This window comes from Panicum virgatum, chromosome 7N (genome assembly GCF_016808335.1).
Source record: "Panicum virgatum strain AP13 chromosome 7N, P.virgatum_v5, whole genome shotgun sequence".
Lineage (NCBI taxonomy): Eukaryota > Viridiplantae > Streptophyta > Magnoliopsida > Poales > Poaceae > Panicum > Panicum virgatum.
The window spans coordinates 34837113-34846513 of record NC_053151.1 but is presented as its reverse complement, the minus strand read 5'-3'; the positions used below and the strand labels follow the sequence as shown (position 1 = coordinate 34846513).

At 50.6% G+C, this 9401-nt stretch overlaps 2 protein-coding genes across 3 annotated transcripts; one reads left to right on the top strand and one right to left on the bottom strand.

The window, feature by feature from the left end:
- The first annotated feature begins 757 nt into the window (after window positions 1–757).
- On the top strand, window positions 758–3024 carry LOC120682384 (malate synthase, glyoxysomal). Of its 2 annotated transcripts, XM_039964256.1 has the most exons (5): window positions 758–1232; window positions 1345–1670; window positions 1750–2080; window positions 2184–2826; window positions 2902–3024. In XM_039964256.1, exons 1-5 carry the CDS (start codon window positions 858–860, stop codon window positions 2919–2921), a joined length of 1695 nt encoding a protein of 564 aa, XP_039820190.1. In that variant the 5' UTR covers window positions 758–857; the 3' UTR covers window positions 2922–3024. The 2 variants fall into 2 exon arrangements, with proteins under 2 accessions (XP_039820190.1, XP_039820189.1); XM_039964255.1 differs by having other exon boundaries at window positions 2184–3024.
- A 207-nt stretch (window positions 3025–3231) lies between these two features.
- Window positions 3232–7428, bottom strand: LOC120682386 (uncharacterized membrane protein YuiD-like). The gene is made up of 5 exons (XM_039964257.1): window positions 7183–7428; window positions 5070–5226; window positions 4730–4780; window positions 4106–4198; window positions 3232–3637 (listed from the first exon to the last, which is right to left on the bottom strand). Exons 1-5 carry the CDS (start codon window positions 7281–7283, stop codon window positions 3569–3571), a joined length of 471 nt encoding a protein of 156 aa, XP_039820191.1. The 5' UTR covers window positions 7284–7428; the 3' UTR covers window positions 3232–3568.
- Window positions 7429–9401: the final 1973 nt, after the last annotated feature.

Here is a 9401-nt window from a genome sequence, read left to right as displayed (position 1 = left end):
GGCTCGTTATACTAACAAGCAAAAAATACTGCTCGGCTCGTTAGTAAATTGTAACGAGCCGGCTCGTTATACTAACAAGCAAAAAATACTGTTCAGCTCGTTAGTAAATTGTAACGAGCCGAGTCGAGCCAGGTACGAACTGAGTGAGCTAACGAGCTACGAGCATTTGTCCAGCCCTTCGCGTAGGCAGCGGGGACGCCACGGCTCCCAGCGGCAGCTAGCGCGACGCCCATCCGGGGGCAGGCCGCAGGCAAACGGATCGGATAAGAACAGGAGCGGAAGCGGCCAACGCGGGTGTTAGAAGTTGAGCCAACACTCCTGCTCGCGGTGCGCCGGAGCGGCAAGCTACGCGCGCAAGCTTATCCCCGTCGTATGCTGAATCGCTGCTGATGCACCGAGGCGCAAGGCAAGCCTTTATCATAACCACCACATCCCGGCTTCCATGCCTAGTTTCTTTGTTTTTTTGCTCTCGTTTTCTTCTGAATGGACGCTTCGTCACTCTTCATTGACTGAACGCCTCACTATTATTATCTGTTCTATAATTCGGCCGTGTCGCCGAGCTCTGTCACGCGTGATGTCAGCTACTCAGCCTCTTCGGCGCTTTGGGGCTGGTGGCATTGGCACACGAGCCGCCGGGCGCCTGGCGGTGGGTGAGGCCAGGATGGGCGTGACTGCGTGAGCGCTGCCACTGTCACCATGCTAAGATAGGTCGCCTGATCACATTGGACACTGCACGTATATATTGGCTCGACCCTGGACACCAGAGAAAAACACGCGAGCTCGAGCCGCACAGTCTACCCACTCCCTCTCCCACAACAGCTCAGTGCTCTGCTCACGCCCCAGGCCTCGAATCCTCGATGGCTGCTGCAAGCACCACGGCTGCGCCGGCGACATGCTACGACACGCCGGAGGGCGTGGACGTCCGGGGCCGGTACGACCCGGCGTTCGCGTCCGTCCTGACCCGCGGCGCGCTGGCGTTCGTGGCGGGCCTGCAGCGCGAGTTCCGCGGCGCCGTCCGGCACGCCATGGAGCAGCGGCGGGAGGCCCAGCGGCGGTACGACGCCGGCGAGCCGCCGCGGTTCGACCCGGCCACGAGATTCGTCCGGGAGGGGGGCTGGAGGTGCGCGCCCGTGCCGCCGGCCGTCGCGGACCGCACCGTGGAGATCACGGGCCCCGCCGAGCCCCGGAAGATGGTCATCAACGCGCTCAACTCCGGCGCCAAGGTCTTCATGGTAAGCATTTCGCGTGCGACAAAACCGGCCGGCGGCGTGCGAATGATGAAGCATATGTACTCTGATGTTTCTCTAAGACGCCCAGATCGAACCTGTGCCGTGTGCGTGGTAGGCTGACTTCGAGGACGCGCTGTCGCCGACGTGGGAGAACCTGATGAACGGGCAGGTGAACCTGCGCGACGCCGTGGCCGGCACCATCACCTTCCGCGACGCGGCGCGCGGCCGGGAGTACAGGCTCAACGACCAGACCGCCAAGCTCTTCGTCCGGCCCCGCGGCTGGCACCTCCCGGAGGCGCACATCCTCATCGACGGCGAGCCGGCCATCGGCTGCCTCGTCGACTTCGGGCTCTACTTCTTCCACAACCACGCCGCCTTCCGCGCCGGCCAGGGCGCCGGGCTCGGGCCCTTCTTCTACCTCCCCAAGATGGAGCACTCCAGGTACGCGACACCTGACTGACAACTCATCGATCGCACGCGTGGTTTTGGAACAACAACGACACGTGCTGCTGCATGCCAGGGAGGCGAGGATATGGAACGGCGTGTTCGAGAGGGCGGAGCAGACGGCCGGGATCGAGCGGGCAAGCATCCGGGCGACGGTGCTGGTGGAGACGCTGCCGGCGGTGTTCCAGATGGACGAGATCCTGTACGAGCTGCGCGACCACTCGGTGGGGCTCAACTGCGGCCGCTGGGACTACATCTTCAGCTACGTCAAGACGTTCCGCGCCCACCCGGACCGCCTCCTCCCCGACCGCGCCCTCGTCGGCATGGGCCAGCACTTCATGCGCTCCTACTCCCACCTCCTCATCCGCACCTGCCACCGCCGCGGCGTCCACGCCATGGGCGGCATGGTAACAAGCTCACAACAGTTTCATACGCCACGTACCTGCAGCAAGAAGCTCATCATGGCGTGACTGACTGTCTGACACCGTGCGTGCAACGACGAAACTGCAGGCGGCTCAGATCCCGATCAAGGACGACGCGGCGGCGAACGAGGCGGCGCTGGAGCTGGTGCGCAAGGACAAGCTGCGGGAGGTGCGCGCAGGGCACGACGGCACGTGGGCGGCGCACCCGGGGCTCATCCCGGCGATCCGGGAGGTCTTTGAGGGCCACCTCGGCGGGAGGCCGAACCAGATCGGCGACGCCCCAGCGGGGCAGGAGGCCGCCACGGTCACGGCGGAGGACCTCATCCAGCCGCCGCGGGGCGCGCGCACGGTGGACGGCCTGCGGCTCAACGCCCGCGTGGGCGTGCAGTACCTCGCGGCGTGGCTGGCCGGCTCCGGCTCCGTGCCGCTCTACAACCTCATGGAGGACGCGGCCACCGCGGAGATCAGTCGCGTCCAGAACTGGCAGTGGCTGCGCCACGGCGCGGCGCTCGACGCCGCCGGCGTCGAGGTGCGCGCCACGCCGGAGCTGCTCGCGCGCGTCATGGAGGAGGAGATGGCCAGGATCCAGGCCGAGGTGGGGCGCGAGAGGTTCCGGCAGGGGAGGTACGCGGAGGCCGGGAGGATCTTCAGCCGGCAGTGCACGGCGCCGGAGCTCGACGACTTCCTGACGCTGGACGCGTACAACCTCATCGTGGTGCACCATCCCGGAGGTGCGTCGCCGTGCAAGCTTTGAGCGTTGTCGGCATTGTCGTTGCCTTCGAATAACGTGTTGCCGTTTGCTGCAGCTGCCGATAAGGGTGAATAAAGCTTCAAGCTTGCTAGATATGAACAGCATTGAAATGCTCACAGCATATTATGGTTGTCATGTAGTAAGGTGCTGATATGTAATAAAGAACATTTACCTGGTACTTCATTGCCCTGAGGCTGAAGAGGTAGGACTGTACTGGGGAGTACAAAACATGTGCAGTTCACTGAAAGGTGGGAAGCGAATTTTCTTGCCAGAGGATTGCTGAGAATTACAGAGTAAGATGAATGAGTTCACACTGTACCACTTGGCCAGATCTTACTGTTCAACAGAGGCTTGTCTGAAAACAGACAATGGTATAACTGTGCAATTCTCAAGGTACCACCAATGAATCACGCTGTAAAAGCCAGGCCAGTATAGATGAAATGGTACCAGCCATTCTGATCGTTGCCTCGTATGTTCTGACAGATTGTATGACGAAAGTTACGTGGCTCCAACTGAAACTAACCGTTTTAGATTTACAACACCAACTGAAGCTACAACCTACTATTATCCTATAGAGCAGATCTACATCAGTTAGAACTTCATATATCCTGATGATCCAACCACTCGACAAACCAGTAGGATCATGTTTTCATGAATTACAAGTCATCACCAACGAGATATTTGGAGACCATTTGTTGCAGATATCCAGGAATACCACTTGATTAAGGACGTCCAAGAGCTAAGTGCATAACGATAGCCATTAGGATTCCAAGAATGCAACCAGCCACAACCTGAGATGAAAAGACCAAAGAGAGAATATGTTACACCTAGCATATTGCATGTATCTGTTATTGACTGCCATCAATCTGTTGTATCAGACAACGAGAAGAAAAGGGAAATCCTTTTAGGTGATCATGGTGGTATATAGAGGATAAAAGGATGACGGAAAGAGGGCATGTTTTGTCATAAGCATTTGAAATCAGTTATCTATACATATGAACTTATGAAACGTTCATATGTTTGTATGCATTTGAAGTGTTTGTCAATAATACTAGGATAAGCTGAACTAATGGATAATCACAGGTTCTGATGCAGGATGCAGCTAAAAGGTGCATCCAGTACCTTGACATATATTTATATTCAATGTTGTACCAATGGACAAGTCTATCTGTTTTGAGAATCAACTATGCCTTTACTAATTCGCAAGGCCATAGATGAAGACGAACATCAAGAAAGGCAACAAAAAGAATTTATCTCACCTGAGGAACCGTATGTCCAAGGATTTCACGCAATGGCTTTGTCTCTGATAATGGGTGTTCCTCTGGCAGCTCATAGACAATTTGATTCAGCACCTGAAAGGATGTGCAATTTGCTCAAACAATAGTAGTGTTCATATCTTGACTTAACGTTAGAGAAACAAGAAAATATCACGTGGTGAAAGAGAGAGAATACATCAGCAGAATAACCAAATAAATTTGATATAACTTGCGATGGGGCATGCAAATAGGACAAAAATTAGCATCTCATAGGAAAGTAAGACTTCATACTTAATGTCGATTACGTTTGGATGTCAATGGTGAATGACAAACTATATTTCATCATTCATTACTGCTCATACAGAGGGTAATACTTGACAACTTTTTTAAAGAAAGCAGCAGCACTGCATTGCATTTAAGAAGGAAGCAGGCGGAGTCTTACAAAGTTGTGATTACAAAATAACCAAAAGAACTCACACACATTGAAAATATCCAAATTTATATATGAAAAGCCAAGCACTTATCTATGTAACATTGTAACTAAAGCCAAATATACTTTGCACAAAATAATAGTGTTTCTCATTTAAAAACAAGGCCAAATGACATCTTAGGGTGAGGTTGACAAACCTCTGCCTGCTTTCCAGCATGTAACCGAACTCCAAATGCATCATGCATCACCTGCAGAAAAAAAAAATAAGCAGGTTCAAAATCAGAGGTTACATTCATAAAAGTATTTAACTTCCAACAAGATATGTGCATCCTTGACTAAGTGTTCAAAGAAATGAACTGAGTACTGTTAACATGAAGCAGTTTAGCAATATATAAGAGGATACCTAGATGCAGAAGAGCTAAACGAAGATGAAACCAAACAAATGAATGCAAACTGGTATAGTCTTCTCTACAGTAAAATCATCATGCCAGACAAGCAATAGAATTATGGATAAATAACTTGAAGCATAATACGTACCACACATGCAAAGACCAGTGCAGTTGCAAAGGTGGCACTAAGAAAGCCTTCTTGGATTCCTACAGCCACTGCAAGTGCTGTAACTGTAGCTGAGTGGGATGATGGCATCCCTCCAGAAGCTATAAACTGTCTGGCATCCCAACGACTATCTTTGTACCTACATCAAAATCAATGTTAGAGTAAGTGCCAGGAAAATTTTGGAGACAACAAACACGCATATAATATAGGACTGCTGCCACCATAGCATACACCAAGGCAATCGAGAGCAGATATAGATAGTATTTGAATTTGTTTTTTGCATTCCATATCTTTAATAGTTTTTCCTATGCTTTTATAATCAGTTCCGTTGCAGAATATATAATGATACAAAAAATTGTCATTCAGAAGTCAGAGAATACTTCTAATTTACTGACTTCTATGACTTTTCTCACTCCCTTTTCAAATATGAAAAAGTCCATATTACTCCCCTCAAGCATCATACAAGTCCAGATAACCCCCTAAACTATTTCTTGGTTCAATTTACCCCTTAAACTATGTCATTTGGTCCCATTTATCCCTTAATAACATTTCTCCTTTTTATGTATCCATGCACAAATTAAGTCTTACGTTGAAATTTCGCAGGATGATAGTGGACATCACAACATAATTTAGAAAATATTTCAAAAAAATTTCATCACTATTTTGATAAGGTATGATATTTAATAATAAATTAACCCTTATAATACAAAATTATAGGAAAAACAATGATGAAGCATTTGTAATATATTTTTTATATACATATGATGTCCACTACAACCATGCAAAATATTAAATTAAGACTCCAATTGTGTGTGGAGAAATAAAAAATAAATTGTATTAGGATGTAAATTGGACCAAACAATATAGTTTAGGGGCCAAATTGAACCAAGAAATAGTTAAGGGGGTTATTTGGACTTTGGTCATACTTGAGGGGTGTAATCTGGACATTTTCCTTTTCAAGTACAGCTAGAAGTGGCTATGTTTAGAGCAAAGGAAGTAAACTCTTCACAAACACCTGAACAAGCCATATGAGTGATCAACTTCCTGTAGGAATAAACACAAGTGTCCCAATTTCTCTGCCCTGATGCCAATAAGGAGAGTACAGGATAACTAAGCAACTAATTTTGATTTAAAAAATTCCAGCATCTCAGAAAGCAACAAATGGTACTCTGTAGCTGCAAACAAAAGGCTGAGATAACTCAAATTCAAATGCAAAGGCACGATATATTTTGATGCCATATACCCCAAAACTATCATCTATGTCGAGATAATCTTCCAATATTAGCAAGGCCTTGAACTGTTGTAGCCACCATAAATAGTATGCAACAAAATCATGCTACAAAAATAGTTCAAACTGCTCCATCTTTGAACGTACTGGGACACTTGTTTTAGCATTCACAGTAGCAACCAAATACAGGTTCTGGGCAGCAAATTACTCCAAACCTAATTTGCATAACACTAGAAATGTTCTGAGTGCTAACAGGTAACAGGAAACGCCAAATAACTAATAATGCACCCCCCCCCCCCCCAAGTGGTGTGGTGTCTCCACTACAGCAGTATAAAAAATACCTAAAAGCCACAGGAAAATTATCTTAAGCCGCATGAATTAGGCGTTTCGGTTACATCTCAGATACCAAATATCCTATGAGGAAGTTCTAAGTCATGAGTACTGACGACAGTAGGAAATATTCAGAAACGCAGACGCCACACCATCGCGAAGTAAAACTAGAACGCTGATACAGGAGAACGGTCTCGCTGAACAACCCAGAGGATCTGCAGCCTAGCTGCCAAACCGAGCAAGAGAACTGAAAAATAACCTAAAAATACTGAAAACAAGTACCCACAGGTCCCAAATCCTAATTCCTGTGCATATAGCACGATCTACGAACCCCAAAACCACCAAAATAATCACGTGACTCCCCTCAGCTAAGCATTGCCCGCACGGGGCGCACCGAACGCGCGAGCGGCAGCGACGCGCGCCACCAGCGGGCCCGAAATCACCGGCTCAGAAATGCAGCGGCGGGACGGGAGCGGGAGCGGGAGAGGGAGAGGGAGAGGTACGGCCGCTGAACTGATGGGGGAGACTCGGACTCACCAGGTGGTGAAGACCTTGGAGGACTGCGCGACGGCGAACGCGAGGAGCGCCGCGACGAGCGGGTAGTTCACCACGCCGGCTGCGGCGGCGGCGGCGGCCATCGCCACCTCGAGCTCCTCTCCTTCCCGCCGGCGGAGAACCCCTCCCCTGCCGCGGAAGACTCGAATCCGCCGCGAGGAAGCAACCGAGAGAGGGAGAGGAGCCTTGTTTAACGATTTGTTTGATTTGGCGAGCGTCCCGTCTTTTTTCCCCTTTGTGCTTTTCATCTCGTGGTCGTAGCAGGGGAAACCGCGCGGTTACCGGTGTAACCGGGCTGGACCGGTACCCACCACCGGTTGCAAACCGGTCCAATTCAAAATTTAAATTTAAATTTAAAAAAATAAAAAAAATTCTTAAAAATATTTCAAGTTGCGATGAATCTAATGGTGTCAAATTTTTTTAAATATTCGTCCCTTTAATATACTTTGCGGGTATGTGAAATTAAACCAAAAAATAAAAAAAACCGGCCCATTAAGGCCCATCGCGCTGTCATATGACTCACGCGGTTGCCTCCCACTCCCACGCTTATTACTATTGTATTTGTATGCATGATTGTAAGTGTGGTCTTTTATATTAATATGTGTATTGCTCGGTTTTTTTGGTCACCGGACCGGTTACCCCTCAAACCGGACTGATTTACTGACCAAACCGGTCGGCTAACCAGTGCAAACCGATTAAACTGTCGTTTTTGTTTGAAATTTGAATTTGTCCGGGTTTTTTTGGTAACCGGTCAAACCGGTCCGGTTTACCGGAACCGGTGGGCGGCGGTTTGATCTGACCGGTCGGTAAAAAAAACCCTAGGTCGTAGTTGTTGGTTCTTCTCACTTCTTCCCGGCCAGGCCCCCCATCGCGCCACCCTCTTTTTTCCATTCTTTTATTCATATAGCTATCATATAGAATTTTCAAATGTCAATTCAAATGTTAAGATATTTACTTAATAAACTAATCGTATAAGTTGCAATTATAGCTCTAAAAAATATTAAATATAATTAATACACAATTAATAGATAATTATTGTAGTAATTAGTAGTCAAATTGTGAATTAATTAAGCTTTTAGTTTGATAATAAATTTACACTAGTACTTCTAATTAATATTTAAACATATGATGCGACGGGAATTTATGACTGAAACTGAAAAAGCTAAAGCTGCCCTAAATACCGCCGTATCGCGTACAGCTCCACTACTTCCACACGCTTGCACGTACAGCTACAAGCTAGTACCGCTGCCTAAAGGCTGCCCACACTGGACACGCTATCGCGTCCACTACGCGAGCATCCAGTACGCGATCGCATACCGATCCCCTACAGCGGGTTCGGTAAAAGCAACCTCTACCATTCTGGATGGTCTCTGACACGCCATATACAGCGTGGTACGGACGAACCTCTACACTGCTGTGCGCGGGGCCCCTACCTCCTTCCCACGGCCGTCCCCAACCGCCGTTGCTACCGCCGCCGTCGGGAAGCCGAGGCTCTGCTCCACCTCGCCGCCGCCGGGTCGAACACGTCGCTGCCGGGCCGAACTCGCCGCCCCTGCCGCGCTCTTGCTCCTCCACGTCGCAGAACCGAAGATCCGTGGCCGCCATGGTCCGCCGGGCTTGCGCGCCGCCGCCGCCGCATGGCCTGCTTCGCCGCCGGAATGGTAGAGGGGGCACCAGATCCGCCATGGCCGGACCTCAAGTGAGCGTCAGATCCAGCGGACCGTGAGGAGGCCCTCCATGGGGGGCGGGGCTCCTGCTCGTTGCGAGGGAAGGGAGGAGCGGTCCGGGGTCTGCACCGCAGAGCTTGAGGGGAAGGTGCGCGTGGGTCGGCGCCGCACGCTCGCCGCCACCGGGCCGAGCCGCCGCCGCGCGGCCTCGCCATGGCCCGGCGCCGCGCGCGAGCCGCCGCCGCCCCGGACACACGCTGCGCGCTCACCGTCGTCTAGCCGAGCCGCCGCCGCCGCGCATGCGCGCTCACCATTGCCGCTCTAGCTCCGCCATGGCCGACGGTGGAGGCCGGAAGAGGGAGGCCGCGCGGGTGTCGTCGACTGTCGACACCGGCAAGGCCAAGAGAGAGGGGTCCAACTTCACTGACGTGAAGAAGCGAAGGCACGAAGCAGTGATCTGAGTCTGGATGAACAGTGGTCCCTACCGTAAATCACTGTAGATGGCACTGTTCACGGAATACTGTTCAAAAAGGG

Bases quoted from the DNA above. Each gene is read 5' to 3' on its own strand.
- LOC120682384 (XM_039964255.1), top strand. From the start codon at position 858: ATGGCTGCTGCAAGCACCACGGCTGCGCCGGCGACATGCTACGACACG. The intron at 1,671-1,749 runs GTACGCGACACC...GCTGCATGCCAG, and splicing joins CCCAAGATGGAGCACTCCAG to GGAGGCGAGGATATGGAACG. The intron at 2,081-2,183 runs GTAACAAGCTCA...ACGAAACTGCAG, and splicing joins TCCACGCCATGGGCGGCATG to GCGGCTCAGATCCCGATCAA.
- LOC120682386 (XM_039964257.1), bottom strand. From the start codon at position 7,283: ATGGCCGCCGCCGCCGCCGCAGCCGGCGTGGTGAACTACCCGCTCGTC. The intron at 4,199-4,729 runs GTTTGTCAACCT...ACATCCTTTCAG, and splicing joins ATGCTGGAAAGCAGGCAGAG to GTGCTGAATCAAATTGTCTA. The intron at 3,638-4,105 runs GTGAGATAAATT...TTTTCATCTCAG, and splicing joins TTGGACATACGGTTCCTCAG to GTTGTGGCTGGTTGCATTCT.